Source organism: Pteropus alecto, unplaced genomic scaffold, assembly GCF_000325575.1.
Source record: "Pteropus alecto unplaced genomic scaffold, ASM32557v1 scaffold39, whole genome shotgun sequence".
Classification (NCBI taxonomy): domain Eukaryota; kingdom Metazoa; phylum Chordata; class Mammalia; order Chiroptera; family Pteropodidae; genus Pteropus; species Pteropus alecto.
Window position 1 is genome coordinate 4,453,809 of NW_006443568.1, and position 16,082 is coordinate 4,469,890.

General features: G+C 42.0%; 1 protein-coding gene across 1 annotated transcript in view; it reads left to right on the plus strand.

Moving 5' to 3' along the window:
• The window catches only part of CSMD2 (CUB and Sushi multiple domains 2), a 571,413-nt gene that overhangs the window by 522,409 nt on the left and 32,922 nt on the right, over nt 1-16,082 (plus strand). Inside the window, exons 56-60 of the mRNA XM_025041387.1 lie at nt 1,175-1,348; nt 2,647-2,820; nt 9,351-9,524; nt 12,508-12,696; nt 13,500-13,507. Coding sequence (XP_024897155.1) covers nt 1,175-1,348; nt 2,647-2,820; nt 9,351-9,524; nt 12,508-12,696; nt 13,500-13,507 — 719 coding nt within the window. The remainder of the gene's footprint in view (nt 1-1,174; nt 1,349-2,646; nt 2,821-9,350; nt 9,525-12,507; nt 12,697-13,499; nt 13,508-16,082) is intronic.

Sequence of the window (16,082 nt, forward strand, 5' to 3'; positions counted from 1 at the left end):
CATTGGTTCATTCACTCAGCAGGCATATATGGGCCATCTGGTTCTCATGTGTCTCCAGCTGGGCTGGGGCACCCTTATTGAGGGAAGGGGAGGGAAGGGGAGGGGAGGGGAGGGAAGGGAGCAGGACTAGAAAGATGGAGAAGTTGAGCTCTAATGCAGCAGCAGTGAAGGTCTTGGCCAACCCCACAGGGAGCTCTGAAGCCAGGGCGACCCTTCAGAATTGTCACAAGCTGAGGAGAGGGGCCTTTATACCTCCACACTAACTAGACATTGGGTGCAGGCTGCCCCAGGAAGAGCACATGACCTTAGAAGGGAGGGCTCTTCAACCGAGGCAATCTGAAGAAGGCTAGCAGATGGGAAAATAAGTTCTTCAGTCCTATATGGGGGTCTGAGTGGCTCACCACAGCATCCACTACAATAGGAAATACTCACATTTACCTTAATCAGTAAGGATGTGATAGAGGAAGTAAGTGTCTGCAAAGGGCTAGAAGGAGACAGCCTGTCAGTGAGCCACGGGAAGTTTGAGACTGGATGGGAGAAGGATTGGTGCCTTCCTAATGGGACGCTGTTGTCTTATGCATCCAAGTGCAGACTCTACAGTGGAATATAACCATGTATGTGGCAGAGTAGAAGTCACAAGTGTGTAACAGCTTATTACAGTGAAGGCGCTCACATTGCAGTGCAACCTTGGCCATAGGGCCTCACCCATATGTCAGTGGCTATCTACAGCACTCTGTTGAGAAGGAGCGTGAGGCTGCTGCTGGGCTCAGCAGAAAGGACAAGGATATTGATTTGCAGTGTCTGCCCTGAACACCAAGGAGCATACCTCAGAATTTCCATCTCTCCAGTATGGTCGTTCCTAACCAGGGTGTGTATCTAAACCACCCGAGTTTTTTTAAAATGCCCCTGCTTGGACCAGAGATTTTGAGTCACAGGTCCAGAGGGGAATCTGGACGTTTTAAAAGCTCCTCGGGTGCTTCTGGCAACACCTCCAGTTGAGAATCACTCCCCTAGTGTAACATCACACACGTCACTGTCACAACCCATACTCTGGTTGAGTCCCAGGAGAGTAAGGTGAAACAGATCTTATTTTTGTTATTATTCTTGCTGATCAAGAGCAACATGTGTCCCTCCACTTAGGGCTGGCTTACTGAGGATTTTGTGATCTTTTTAGTCATCTCCTGTGGAGAGCTCCCCATCCCACCCAATGGGCACCGCATCGGAACGTTGTCCGTGTACGGGGCAACGGCCATCTTCTCCTGCAATTCTGGATACACACTCGTGGGCTCCAGGGTGCGGGAGTGCATGGCCAATGGGCTCTGGAGTGGCTCTGAAGTCCGCTGCCTCGGTACGTGACTCCCCAGGCCTTTCCTGCTGGTTTTTCCCTTCTCAGGACAGGTTTGATCTTTCCAAAGCTGGACCCCAGTCTCAGAACAATATCATCTTACCTACTTTCATAAAATACTTAATCCAAACACCAACTGCTGGGCATCTACCTACCATAACTACCCTACCCTAGCTTTTCTTGGGGCACCCAAAAGAATGAGAATAACTTAAAGTCTGATGAGACAAACCTTTGTGGAGTTCTCATTCTGATCAAAAAAACACTTTCTCACGGGCCTTTGTGTCATGGGTGAAGCCCCAGTCCCCACCTTCAAGGCAACGCACAGACGCATTCCCGTAACCCAGCTAAAATATCTTTTATATTACATATTAGCGAATTTTACATATATAATATTTTATATATAATATAATATAGACTTATAACATAGAAATATATTTTGTCACTTATTCTATACATTACATATATGTGAGTGTGTGTATATATATTTGTGTGTGTGTGTATAAAATAAGCTATCACAAATCCTTTAAAAAAAAAAACTGGTTTACAAAGAACAAAGTTATAATTTCTCCCATGGCTAATCCATCCCCTGCCTAAACCTTAGATTCTAAGGTTCTCTCTACTCTTACTCCTTTCTCAGACCTTTCAAGTCCAAAGGAGGATCCCAAATACACAGACGTAATAGCATAAATCGGGTAGTCTGTTCCAGGGTGAACACTGCTGCCCTCCCACTGTCCCAGGCCCCTGTTGAGTTATTTCCGCACAGAGCCAAAAGATGCTAGTAGAAATGCTAGGGACACACTCTGCCTAAACCCCATTTAATAAAAATCACTCGCCTAGCTTTACGTTGTGTGCGTGCCTTGCCACTCAAAGAGAAGGAAGGGTGCATTCAGCCAGACCACCTATTTTGCATGGTGATTTTCAACACAACTAGGCTTCAACGGCACTGATGGAGACCATGGTGCCCTCCATGCCCTAGGTGCTCAGTAAAGACTAGTTGATGAGACAAAAGGGAGAGAAGTGGGGGACACCTTTGTATAGACATAGAAACTAAATCTCAGAGATGGATGGGTACTTGGGATGCAACTTTGGGTTTGCCAAGTCTTTAACACCATATCTGCCATGTCTAGGATTCCTAAAGTTACTCTTGGATGGCTACTCTCAGGGGGAGGTGGGAAAACAATGAGTGGTTTGGTACTTGATCCTTTTTCCCTCCATCCCTGTCTCCCCCAAACCTGACCAAACCCCACTACCATTTTCTGTAAGCTCCTTTCATTTACCTTCTTTCCCTGTCCCCGACCAAGCCGGACACTGCGGGACTCCTGAGCCTATCGTAAATGGACTCATCAACGGGGAGAACTACAACTACCGGGGCAGTGTGGTGTACCAGTGCAATGCCGGCTTCCGGCTCATCGGCATGTCTGTGCGCATCTGCCAGCAGGATCACCACTGGTCGGGAAAGACCCCTTTCTGTGTGCGTAAGTATGTTATCCACTCTCCCTAGCCACGGCTCAGATTCAACATGGACTTTCTCCCTTGTTCTCTTGATTAGGTTAGCTAGAGGTTTTTGTATGTTTTGTTAATTTTTTCCCAAAGATGCGATCATTACATCTATTGCTTTTCATTTTCCGCATATCACTAATTATTGCCTTCACCTTTATTATTTCCTTCCTCGTTATTTCTTTTGGTTAACATTTTATTCATTTTCTAGCTTTTGACTTGGGAATTTAATTCATTTATTTTCTTTCCTTCATTTTTATTGATTGTTATGGATCTAAGTGTTCAAGACTGTAAAATTTCTTCTGATCACTGCTCTAATTATATCCTATAGATTACAATAATGTTTCATTATTTGTTAGAAATTCTGTAACTTTGCTGTTAATTTCCTTTTCACCTAGAACTTTTTTAATAGAGGGTGTTGTTTTTTTTTAATTCTAGATGGAAGGACCTTTTTAATTTTTCTTTTGTTATTTATTTCTAACTTTATTGCATTGTATATAATATTTCTACTTTGTAGAATTGACCGATTCTTTGTGGCATAATATTTGATCGGTTATGAGTGTTTCATATGCATTTAAGAAAAAAGAGTTTTAAGGTATAAAGATCTATATATGGTCATAAGATGTGCCTTCTTGATTATGTTGTTCATGTCTTGTGTACACATTTATTATTTTGTCCACTTGACCTGTTTTGTTTCGAGAGGTATTTTTTAAAGTTTTCTATTATTAGCGTACTTCCATCTATTTTCCCTTGCATATCCTGTAGTTTCTGCTACTTAAAGGTAATTGTTGTGTTATTTGGTTCATAAATATTCATAACTATTATATCTTTATTGCATTTGTGGGTTTAGCCCTTTAAAATGTCTTCTCTGTCTTTTTAAATATGTTTTAGCATGAATTATACTGTGCCTGATATTAGGCTTACAATCCTTACTTTCATCCTTAACAACATCATAATTAACATTTTATACTTATAAAATTTTAATGCTATTAACCCTTGTTTCCTTATTTAACCTTTTATTATACATTATTTATCAATTTTTTTCAGTTTTTAGTAGTATTCTTTGACTTTCACCTACTGACTACAACAATCAGCAAACCTATTCTGCTTTCCCTGCTCCTTTCACATTCCATTTTTAGTTGCATTGCTTCTACTTTGTCGGAACATAAAATGTTCATTACAATGTTTATATAATGTTATTCTGCCCTTTCCTCTACCTTTATTTTAATCCTGGATCTACAATTAAATATGTTAAAAGTTCACCAGTGCTGCTGAAGTTTTCCCAGGTATCTCTTAGTTGGGTCGAGTTCAGTCTCTAGTAGATTCCTTTAGTGCCTCCTTTGCATAATATTCCCCAGTTCTTGCATGTTTATAACTGTTTTTCTGAACTTTAAAACTTGAAGGATAGCTGGAATGAATGTAAAATCCTCGGTCACTATTTCTTTGATTTCTTAAAAATGCCCCTCCATCATTATTTTGCATTGCATGTTACTCTTAAGTATACCAATATTAGTTTAATGCTATTGTTCTTATAAGTTATTTGGTAGCTTTTCCCCAGACCCTGATGATATTTTTCTTTTATTCTTGAAGTCTAATATTTTTACTAGAGTATGCCTGAGTTGACTGTTCCAAGGCAATTTCCCCAGATATACTACGGACTTTTGAATATGTAGATTCAAGTCTTCTTTTATTTCTGAAACATTTTCTTGGATTGTAGCTTAAAATACTAATTCAAGCCCACTGTTTTGTTTTCCTTCTAAATCAACTCCAATTATGTATATGTTGAATCTTCTTTTCCTGTCTTTTATTTTAGCCTCTTTTTCTCTGATCATTTGTACTTTTATCTCCTTTTAATTCCATTGGTTGTTTGCTGACTTTCTTCAATACCTCTGAGTAAATTACCATTCAATAATATTCCTCTTCTTATAATTTAGTCTTCATTTCTGAGATAATTTTGTCTTTTTCTTCAGCTGTTTCCTGCATGTAATCATTTACCTTTTAATTTCCTCAACATTTTTCGTCCATTATTTGTTGTAGTTTTTCATTTTCCAATTCTCAGGATGATTTTTCATAATTCCAAATGCTTATTTGTGAATATTTAATTCAATTCAGAGTGTTATGATCATTTTCTTATACTTCATGTGTTTTGTTTTGATGTTTTTTTTTCAAATGAGATGTTTTGATTCCTTCCTATTTTCTTCTTATCATAGCTTTATATAGATTTAGGCTGATCTTTTCTATTCATTTTGTGGCTTTAGGGTGGTTTACAAGAATACCCTCTTCTGTCCATGTAAGGAAGTACAGTTGTTTTGTATTGTTTTCTAATAGAAGGCTTTTTTGTGTGTGGAAGGGAGCATTGTGTGTCCTCCATTTTGTTTATTTCTCTTTTGTTTTGTAGAACCCTAAATTGTTCCCCTTTGCTTCATTTTCCCTTTGTTACCCAATCTCCAGAGGATATCTCTTCTCTGTCTCCCTCCTTCCCTTCCTTTCTCCATCCCTTCTTACCTTTATTTGTTTACCTTTCTTTTCTTTTGGAAGCAGTGAGAATCACATATACTTTTATGTCCTTTTCCTGCAGTCAGTGCGTCCTGATATACCAGAATCCTTTTTCAATATGTTCACATTTAAGATGAATGTTCTTTTTCTAGCAGTGATTTTAGATCAGTATTTAGCCCTTCCCCTGCTTCTCTCTCTCTCTCTTTCCATGAAGTCTTGCTCCCCACAAAGGCTTGCATCAGAAGCATCAGAAATTGTTCTGCTTGGGTTTAGTGTTTATTTTTCTCCTTACACATAATTTAAAGTTTATAGCATTCTTTGCCTTTTAGTTATGCTGCAGGCCTGGGCTTTCTACAGTTTTATTTGTTCTTCTTGTTAATCTGCATTTTCTGGATTTAGATGACCACCATTATTCTCAGCCGCCTGGAAGTTATTTAGAAAATTCTTCACTTTTTAACGTTCCCTAAAGTAAGCCTTTTCGTGAAGTACAGGGTTTTGTTCTTAATTTTTGTAAGGCTAGTTTTGTTTTTAATTCTTCTTCTTCATTTGGTTTTTCATATATGAGATGGAACAGTAAAATAATAAGACTCAATAAACAATGCATGAAAATTAGTCTTAGTATCTTCTAAAGTATTAAGTTTACAGAAAGCAAGACCCATCTATATTCAGTTTCTCTTCCAGATGTGTATACACAAAATATATGTGGTTTCATTCAGGAGACAAAATTCAAAGGCCTTCAGGAAATTGGCACAGAATGTGTGTGAAGAGATTGGGTTATAAGTAATAGGGAATGTTGGAGTCTAGAATTAAACAGAGAATGTCCGCTTGACCTAAAGATATTTTAGACCTAGTCCATACTGAAAGACTGTATAGTAAAATAGTTAGACACTTGGACTCCGGACCTAGAGTGCCTGGGTTCAGATCCTAGATGTACCACTATATGTCGTACTGCTATATGATGAAATGGCTTAGTTTATCTCACTAGTTATCAGTTTTCTCATCTATAAAATGCAGGTATCTCAAAGGGTATTATAAGGATTAAAGAAATTAAAATAACATCTACAATGGTCAGAACAATGCCTGACACAGGAGTTAAGCAGATGCTGCTGCTGTTATTGTTGTTGTGATGACGGTGGTGGTGACGTCACCACTCTGTCATATCGCAGAATCCAGGATCTCTTGTACCGAGCCCTGTTCTCTCCCAAAGAACAGAAATTTGGGAATAATCTAGAGAAGGAAAGCAAGAGTAAAAGGACAAATATTTATAAGTGATGACTCTGTGGTAGGCACTGTTAGCTGTCATCACATATAAATTCAAGGTTTTCAATATCAACCATTCTCAAAACTTTCCAGCAATCCTTCCTTCATTATCTCTCCTGCCTATTCCCACACAACTATTTCACAATTTCACTTCTTTTCTGAAGACTGTACTCCATCTCCTCTACTTATATTCTCAGCAAAGAGCTAAAGCAAACAGCTAAGATGACCTGGAATCAGAGAAGCTGGGTTCAAACTCAGATGAGCCGCGTAGAAACTGTGTTCCTTGAACCAGTCTCCTGACTCCTCCGAAATTCGGTTTTCCATGAAGATAATGATGGTGCCTACCTCACAGGGGATTAAATAAAATAATGCATATAAACCCCAATAATTATTAGCCAATTATATAATCTCACTTTCTATTTTGCAGAGATAATAGAGACCATCAGACAATAACTCCTTTCGCTTCCTGCTTCCCCACCCACATACCTGTCCTCATCTGTATTCATCCTTGCCCCTTCCCTCCCACCTCAATAGAAGAGTCTCTCTCCAGGCCCAAAGTTTTGCCTTCCACTGAGTCTCTGGATCTCCTTCTCTCCTGCCTCTTTAGTGAGCTTAGTCTGTTTTTAACTCTCTCCTCTGTACTGCTGACCTTCCCTGTCTATTAATTTCCTTCAGCCTATAAGACCATATTCAATAAACATTTCCTTAGCATCTACGATGTGCCAGGCACTGTGTTAGGTGTCATGGATAAAGATGAATTGAATGTGTCATAGTCTCTGCCCCCAGGAAATGTGGGTCTAGTGGTTCGTGTGCTCAAGCCCCAGTTAAGTGCTCACACCTCATAAAGATTCCTATTTTCCGTCCTCTTGATGGTTCTCTTTGTCCCCTTTTCAGCCTCTGTCAGTCAGGGTCCTCCAGGGAAACAGACCTATCTGGGTGTCTGACATTTCTTGAGACTCTCTCTGTGGCTTCTGTGAGACTCCTACCTTCTGTTGAGCTTTGTTTTTCTACCTTGCTGACCACCCCTCAGTTTCCTTTACAGACATTTTGATGGATCTGCCCTTCAAAAGGTTATATTCCCAAAGGTTTTACTACTCAGCGCTCTTCTCTCGCCCTATACAAGTGGTTTTTAATCTTGGGGAGGGGGGTCGTAACCCTTTGTGAATCTGATGAGAGCACTGAATCCTTTTTCAAGCTGATGGCATACACCCAATATTTTGCATAGAATTTGAGTGAGTTCACAGACCCTATGAGCTTATCTCCACTCTCCCACCATCTCATTGACCCGGCAAAGTCCTACTTACTCACCCTTGAGATTCAGCTCAGATGGCATGCCACTCCCTCTGGGAACCCTCCTTAACCCTCTCTCTCCCCAGTGGAGGGTAGATGCCCCTCCTCTGTACTGGCTTCTATCCCAGCATCAGTCCACTCTATCGAAGCAGTCTGCTGTCAGCTGAGCTCCCTGAGGTCAAGGATCATATCGTATTCCTCCTTGTAATTCATCAGTGCATAGCAGAGTGCCTAGCACATAGAAAGCACTCAGTAATATTTAATGAAAAGTAAACATATGAATCTATTTCGAAGCAACACTGTTACTACATATTGAAATCTTTACTTTATAGATATAGAAACTGAGGCTCGGAGTGAATCTTCCAAAGTCAGGAAAGGGCAGAGCTGAGTTGTAAATTCTGGTCTGCTGGCCCCATAGCCCGTTCTCATCCCACCACTCCAGGCTGCCTTGAACCCCTGTAGTCAATCTACTAGCAGCATATCTCCCACTCTGCCCACCTCTCTCCTCTTGAATCAGGGATGCTGCTGTTGAGATTTACAAAAAAAGAACTGTCCCCAAAAGATACCAGAGTTGGCCACAACAAAAACTGGGTCCTGCGTGCTCTCGTTCTCCCATCCCCATCCACACCACGGATCCAATTTGGGATAAGAAAGCATTCCTCGTGGTCCTCGGCCTCTCACAGCTAACCAAGGGAGAGGCCTGGCAAAAGCAACAAGTGGGAATTCAATCGAAAGTGACTGGAACCAGGCAGGTTCTAAATAGAACTGAGGACTGGGGAGCAAAACAGAAGCCCAGGCATGCCTCCATTTATGCACTCACTCACTCATTTGTTCATTCACTCAGGAAACGTTTATCAAGCTCATTCTTCTCAAATTGCACAGATGGGCCATTGCAGGTTACCTAGGGCAGAGTAAGTAAAAGAGCACAGAGAAAGGCCAGGAATTACACCAGCTGAATTCCCTTCACATGGAAGGAGTGGAAGGGGAGGAGTAGTGCTCTCCTGACAACTCTGGTTCCCGGGTGTTGGTCTGGCAGGGTGACCAGTCCCTTTGTTCAGGCTTGGTTAGTATTGGCTCTGGCTCTATCAAGATTGGCCCAGGAACTGGAATGAGTCTGAATCAGCCGAGGAGTAGTCATCAGTATATCTTGCAATGAAGCGTGAAGGTGAGGAGGCACGAGGATCAGCAGCACGAAAGGAGGCAGAACTGAGTACCTGGATGACAGAGAATTATAATCCAGGTCTACTGCCCTATGGGGAGTCATAGAAGGATTTTTCTCCAAGCTATGGCCATGCCTTCAAATAAGAAGGAATGTCCCCATGATGACTTCAGGGAATAAAGATTTCAGCAGAAGAGATTGACTTTAGACTTATGGCTGACCTTCACTGATAGGCATGCCAAGTGAGAAGAAGATGAATTTGGAATAACAAGAAGGCTTACCTATCTCCTGTTTTGGTTACAGCAATTACCTGTGGACACCCAGGCAACCCAATCAACGGCCTCACTCAGGGCAACCAGTTTAATCTCAACGATGTGGTCAAGTTTGTTTGCAACCCTGGCTATGTGTCTGAGGGGGCTCCTAGGTCCCAGTGCCTGGCCAGTGGGCAGTGGAGCGACATACTGCCCACATGCAGAAGTGAGTCACCTGTCTTCTCCCACTCTACCCCCTGTACCTCAGCCATCTGTGGTTAGTAACCCATAAGCAGAAGCCAGTGGATTTAGTCCTGGTGTTATTTTGACTCTGGGAAAACTTAGAGCAGAGAAGCATCATAAATGGGAACTTTCTCAACTCCCAGGCAGAGCCATATAAATAAAGTTTCATATTTCAAAATAGAAGTGAAAAACCATCTTGTTTCCATAGCATAGAACCAATAATTCATCGTTATCATGTAGAGCCCTATTCTTGATGATGGGAAAAAAGCATCAGGGTTCAAATGAAAAATAAAAAGTAGCATCTGGGGGTTGGGATGAAGGAGGAGGGAAGAGAAAAAAACAAGGACTCAAGAGGCAGACTCTGTGTAGAGGACATTCCGGCCCCATTTGCACTATTTGGGAAGTAACTCCTAAAGCTTTTGAAGGCTGCTCACAGCAGTAAAGGACAAACAGAGCTGTCTGCCTCTTACCAAGAACGTCCAGGCAGGCTCGATGACATTTGAGTGGAGAGTCAGCGCGGGCTGAACACAAGCAAGCCCAGCCCTGATCTGAAGGTTGACCAAGTCTTCATAGCTATAAGGGCTGAGATTCCCTGGAACTATGATTCCTCCTTACAGTATCTGGGGGTACATGATGATTGGCTGTGCAATGTGTCACAAGTCATTTGTAACTGATATTAAAGGACCAAATTTTCAAATTATTTTTTAAGTAAATCAAGATACATTCATAACTCACCCTAAAATAGCATCCCTCTCTTAACATTTCAAGATGCCATTTCGAGTTAGAGAAGGTTCCAGAAAACATAGGGAAAACTGCCACGACCTTGTGCCATGCCTTCCTCTGATCATCTATTCGGGTAGGAAAGAATTGAGAACTGCTGCTTTGGGGTGTTATCCTATGTCTCCTCTCCTCAAGAACTGTGCTTCATTTCCCCAACACAAGATACAAATTCTTCTGTAGCTCTGCCCCCCACCCCCCAACCAGCCCCTCTTGAGCAGAGTTAACATGCTCAATGCCATGACCTTGTGCCATACCTTCCTCTGATCATCTATTCGGGTAGGAAAGAATTGAGAACTGCTGCTTTGGGGTGTTATCCTATGTCTCCTCTCCTCAAGAACTGTGCTTCATTTCCCCAACACGAGATACAAATTCTTCTGTAGCTCTGCCCCTCACCCCCCAACCAGCCCCTCTTGAGCAGAGTTAACATGCTCAAGAGCTGATCTCGAAATCAGAGAGTTGTGGTGAAATCCTCAGAAACCATGGCCTCCAGTCCTGTTCCCCATCAGCCCAGTCTCTGCCCCAACAGAGTGACCTGCCTAAAATGCAAATAGGATCAAGTCATCTCTGTTTATGCCCGTCCACACGTCCCACTGCCCTTATGAGAACAGTATTCTCCTCCACTTGGTTACAGAGTCCAAGAGACCTGGCCTGGCCTCCTGTCCAGCCTCATTCTTCTTCACTTCCTCTTCCTCTGGCTTAAGCTCTGCGTTGGGTCCCAGCCACACTGAACCTCACCCATTTCCTCACACACACCCTGTGTCCACATACCCCTGGGGCACCTCACCCCAGTTTCCTCCAATGCATTCTTCTCTAAACCCTTCACCACCCACTCTTTGTCTGGGTGACTTATACCCAGTCATCAAGAGCCAGCTTATAGCCTGCCTAAGTTTCCACTTGTTTTAGTCCATGTCTTCTCATGGGCCACCTACTTGGAAGACCAGCCCTAACCAGCACCCTGCACTGGGCTAGGTGCTCTGCTTTGTGCTTCCAGAACATTCTCTGCTGCCCCTACCAGAGCTCTTATTTAACAAGATAATTGCTCGTTGGTCCTTTTCTCTCTAAACCAGCAGTTCTCTACCAGGGACGATTTTACCCATACCCCTGCCCCAATGGGGGACAGAGGTCTAGAAACATTTTAGGTTGTCACACTGCAGGGTTTCTATTGGCATCTAGTGGGTAGAAGCCAGGGATGCTATTCAATATCATACAAAGCACAGGACCGGCCCCACAACAAAGATTGACCAGCCCAAAATGTCCACAGTGCCGAGGTAGAGAAACCCTACTCTAGATTTCAAATTCTGTAGTATACTTGCAGCCCAGCACCATGCTTGGCACTCAGTGTAGCACAATAAATACTGTGAATGACTAAATGCCACTAACCTGTTTTGTGACACCAACCTGTCTGAGCCTCAGAGAGGCTCATCAAAGGTAAAAATACCTTTCACCTTAAAAGCTTATCAAAATTTAAAATACCTGCCCTGATGCATATGACATTCAGGCAAGTTAATGGATATGTAAGTGTTTTGAAAGCAGAAGTACACAGCATGAGTTATGAATGATATTGTCATTATTCTAAAATCACACTCTGATTTTGAGTTAAGCTGCTTTGGAAATGCTTCAACATTTAAAAGTCAAATGTATCCCCCAGGATATTAATCTTTCCCTGAAATACTCATAAAAGTGATTAAAACAGTTTCCAAAAGAGCACAACCCCTGGTCAAGTCAGATCCGATGCATCGATTTTACAAAAGATGAGCTTTGCTGCAGGAGACACAGTGTACCAGGGATCAGAAGCACAGATCGAGGCATTCATGCCCTCAAGGGACTCAAGTATTCAAATAAATCACTGTCTGGGTGGATGCGGTCTGCAATAGAGGTGTGTGCAAGGAAGCACTAAGGAGGAAGAGGTTCACTAGTCTGGGAGGAGGTAGGAAGGCTTCTCAAAGGAGGCGACATCTAGCTGGACAGGCAAGGATAAGTGAGTCCCTTAAACAAGTGATCAGGGTTGGGAGGGAGAAGTACCAGCCTCCCAACCAGGCAGGATCTGCTCCAGGTCACCTCTTTCGGTCTAGAAATTTTGCTGTACTGGGAATATGTGCCCGTTCAGGCTTCTGAATTCTCATTTAAAAGCATATGCATACTCTCACATCCAGGTGTCTGCATCTAATTGTCCTGTTCCATTGCAGTCATCAACTGCACAGATCCTGGGCACCAAGAAAACAGCGTTCGTCAAGTCCACGCCAGCGGCCCACACGGTTTCAGTTACGGCACCACTGTGTCTTACCAGTGCAACCATGGCTTCTACCTCCTGGGCACCCCAGTGCTCAGCTGCCAGGGAGATGGCACGTGGGACCGTCCCCGCCCCCAGTGTCTCTGTAAGTAGATGTCATCTACCATCTACTTAAAATGATTGCCTGTGCAGGCTGATGGGATGGTTCATGTCAAAGAACTATCCTCTCTTCTGTGGGGCGTGTGTGTGTGCGTGTGTTAACTCACAATAATGGTCACTCTGGCTGCTCTTCAGATGTCAGAACCCTTCTTGGCCCCCAGCTGCGTTAGTTACCATACCAGTTCACATGCTCTTTCTTCCTGCTTGGAGGCCTGTCCCCTGCCTCTCGAGGACTGCCACCAACCTCTTCAGCCTCCTGGGCTCCCTTCTTCAGAACTGGCTGCCTGGCATGATATTGTCTCCCATTTTATTCCATCTTCGCTTTTCCAGAAAGACAACACATGAACCCCTTTCCTTTGAAGGACTAAAGCAGAAATGCCACTAACTCTTGAGGCAGACAGACCTGGATCTGAATTCTGGCTTTGCCACTAACAAGCTGTGTGGTCTGAGAGAAGTCCATCAACCTCTCAGAGCCTCTGTTTCTTTGTGTATGAAAACGATGTTCACACATAGTCCATAGGGTATTAGAGGATTAAATGAAATAATCCAGAAAAGTTCCCAGTGTAGTATCTAGTAGTCAATAAACAATAACTTATTTAATGATTATTAGGAAAAAATGTGAGGACAACATGTGAAGGAAAAAGAAAGAGAGAGGGGCGGTGATTAGACTCCTGCCTTCTGGTTGCTAGCCTCAACACCCTTACGAGAAAATCCGTCCCTTGATCTCTTGCTCTCTGCTCTTGTTCCTAAAGGTGAACCCTGTGATTACTCTCTCCCCCGTCTTCCTAGTAGTACAGGTGAAGATGCATTCCGGAGCAGTTAACGGGTGTTGGCTTCTGGCCGCTCAGCAGTCCACTTACCTTTGGCGAATGATACACACTGTGTCACATCCCTACGCACTCAGTCTGCATGACTCCACCTCCTCATGCCCCGTGCCTCTACATATGAGAGGAGACTGGTGCAGCTACTCACTACCCAAACTTCCCTTGTTGGAGGACCCCACCCTGGCCATCCAGCCCCATTTATGACTGACAGATTTGGAGGGCTTGGAAATGGACAGCTGACCATGTATAGCGGCGCCAGCTGAGATTCAGAGCACATGCGGTTTCAGATTGTATCTTTTGGTAAAACGAAGCTTTCATCGTAGTAGAGTTACTCAATCTGTATTAATTTCTTTGCCCTAAAGTTAATTTTATCCAATGTTAATGTTGCTACTGAAGTAATTAATTAATATATAATTATATTAATATAATTTATAACCAGCTTCCTTTGGAAGATTTAACCATTTGTATATTTTTTAATGGAATATAATTCACATACCATAAAATCCACTCTTTCAAAGTCTATAATTCAGTGGTATTAATATTCACAGAGTTGTGCAGTTATCACCACTATCTAATTCTAGAGCATTTTCATCACTCCAAAAGGGAATCCTTGAGCAGTCACTTCTTGTTCCCCACCATCCTGTCCCCCACCATCCTGTCCCCTAGTAATCATTAATCTACTTTCTGTCTATGGATTTGCCTATTCTGGACATTTTACATAAATGGAATTAAATATGTGGCCTTTTGTGACTGGCTTCTTTTATTTAGCGTAAGGTTTTTAAAGTTCATCCATGTGATTGCATGTATCAGTACTTCATTTCATTTTATGGCCAAATACTATTCCATTGTACGAATACACTACATTTTATTATCCATTCCTCAGTTGATAGACATTTGAGTAGTTTCTACTTTTTGGCTGTTGTGAATAATATGAACATTATGTGACCATATTCTTTCACTTCTCTTGGATGTATACCTAGGAATAGAATTGCTGAGTCACGTGGTAACTTATGTTTAACTTTTTGAGAGGAACTGTTTTCCAAAGTGGCTGCACTATTTTGCATTCTCGCCAGCAGCATATGAGGGTTCCAATTTCTCCACATCTTCACTTAAACACTTATTGTCCATCTTTTACATCACAGCCATTCTAGTGAATGTGAAGTGGTATCGCATTATGGTTTGATTTCCATTTCCCTAATGGCTTATGATGTGAGCATCTTTTTATGTTTTTCTTGGCCATTAGCATCTCTTCTTTAGAGAACTGTCTATTCAAGTTTTTGCCCATTTTCACTTGAGTTGCTTGTCTTTGTATTGTTGAGTTTTAACAGTTCTTTATATATTCTGGATACTATACTCAAATACATGATTTGCAAACGTTTTCTTCCATTCTGCGGATTATCTTTTCACTTTCTGGATAATGTCCTTTGATGCATGAAAGGTTTTCATTTTCGTGAAGTCTAATTTATCTGTTTTTTTTCTTTTGTTGCTTGTGCTTTTGGTGGACTAATTAAGCAATCATTGCCTAATCCAGTGTCACATCATGATCCAAGATAATGTAATCTATGGACAGGCATATTTTTACTTCTTTTCCAACCTGGATATCTTTTACTTCTTTTTCTTACTTATTTGCCCTAGCTAGAACTTCCAGTACAATGTTGAAAAAAGTAGCAAGCACAGACATTCTATTCGTGTTCCTGGTCTTTGGGGAAAAGCTTTCAGTCTTTCACCATTAAGTGTGATGTTACCTGCTCTTCACCCAGATCTTGCATGGCTGGCCTCTTCACATCACTCAAGTTACTGTTCAAATGTTACCTCCTCAGAGAGCTCTTCCCTGACCACCCTACTCAAAAATAGCATCTTTATACCACCCCTGAACTTCCTTTTCCCAATGTAGATTTATTTTTCTTCATAGCACCCCCTAAAATTACCTATTTATTTTCTTATTTATAGTCTCTTTTCCCACTAGCATGTAAGCTTCACAAGAACATGGACTTTATTCTCCCAAATACATAAAACAGTGCTTAGCACCTAATAGGCACTCAATAAATATGTGTCGAGTAAATGAAAGAACCTGGGTCAAACTGGCTAGAAAATGGGAAGGCAAAGCGCAGTGACCTTAACGGCATTGCCCAGCCCTGGCCTGTACACTTCAGCTATTCTAATCTTATCACTGGTCTTGCACAGTTGCAGTATGGTGTTTCAGGAAAGGGAACTTGCAGACTGAGGGAACAAGTTGGGGACAATTGTAAGATGGAGTTGGGAAAGGACTATAACTGGCCCTCGTTCTGGAACCTGTGAATAATGCAAACAGTCCTAGGATAACGAGGGCCCATTTTGTCTTATGTATACTATGTGTACCACCTCTCTGCCAGAGACATCTTGGGTATGCCCTACGGCAGTGAGGAAATAGGGAGAAGAGATCACAAGAGGAAAGAAAGAGAAAAGAGTATGACTGCATACCTACTACCTGCTGAGCAGTTTCACAGATATTATCTCTTCAACTTTTAAAACAGTTGATTTCACTGATATGAAAACTGTACCGCGCGAT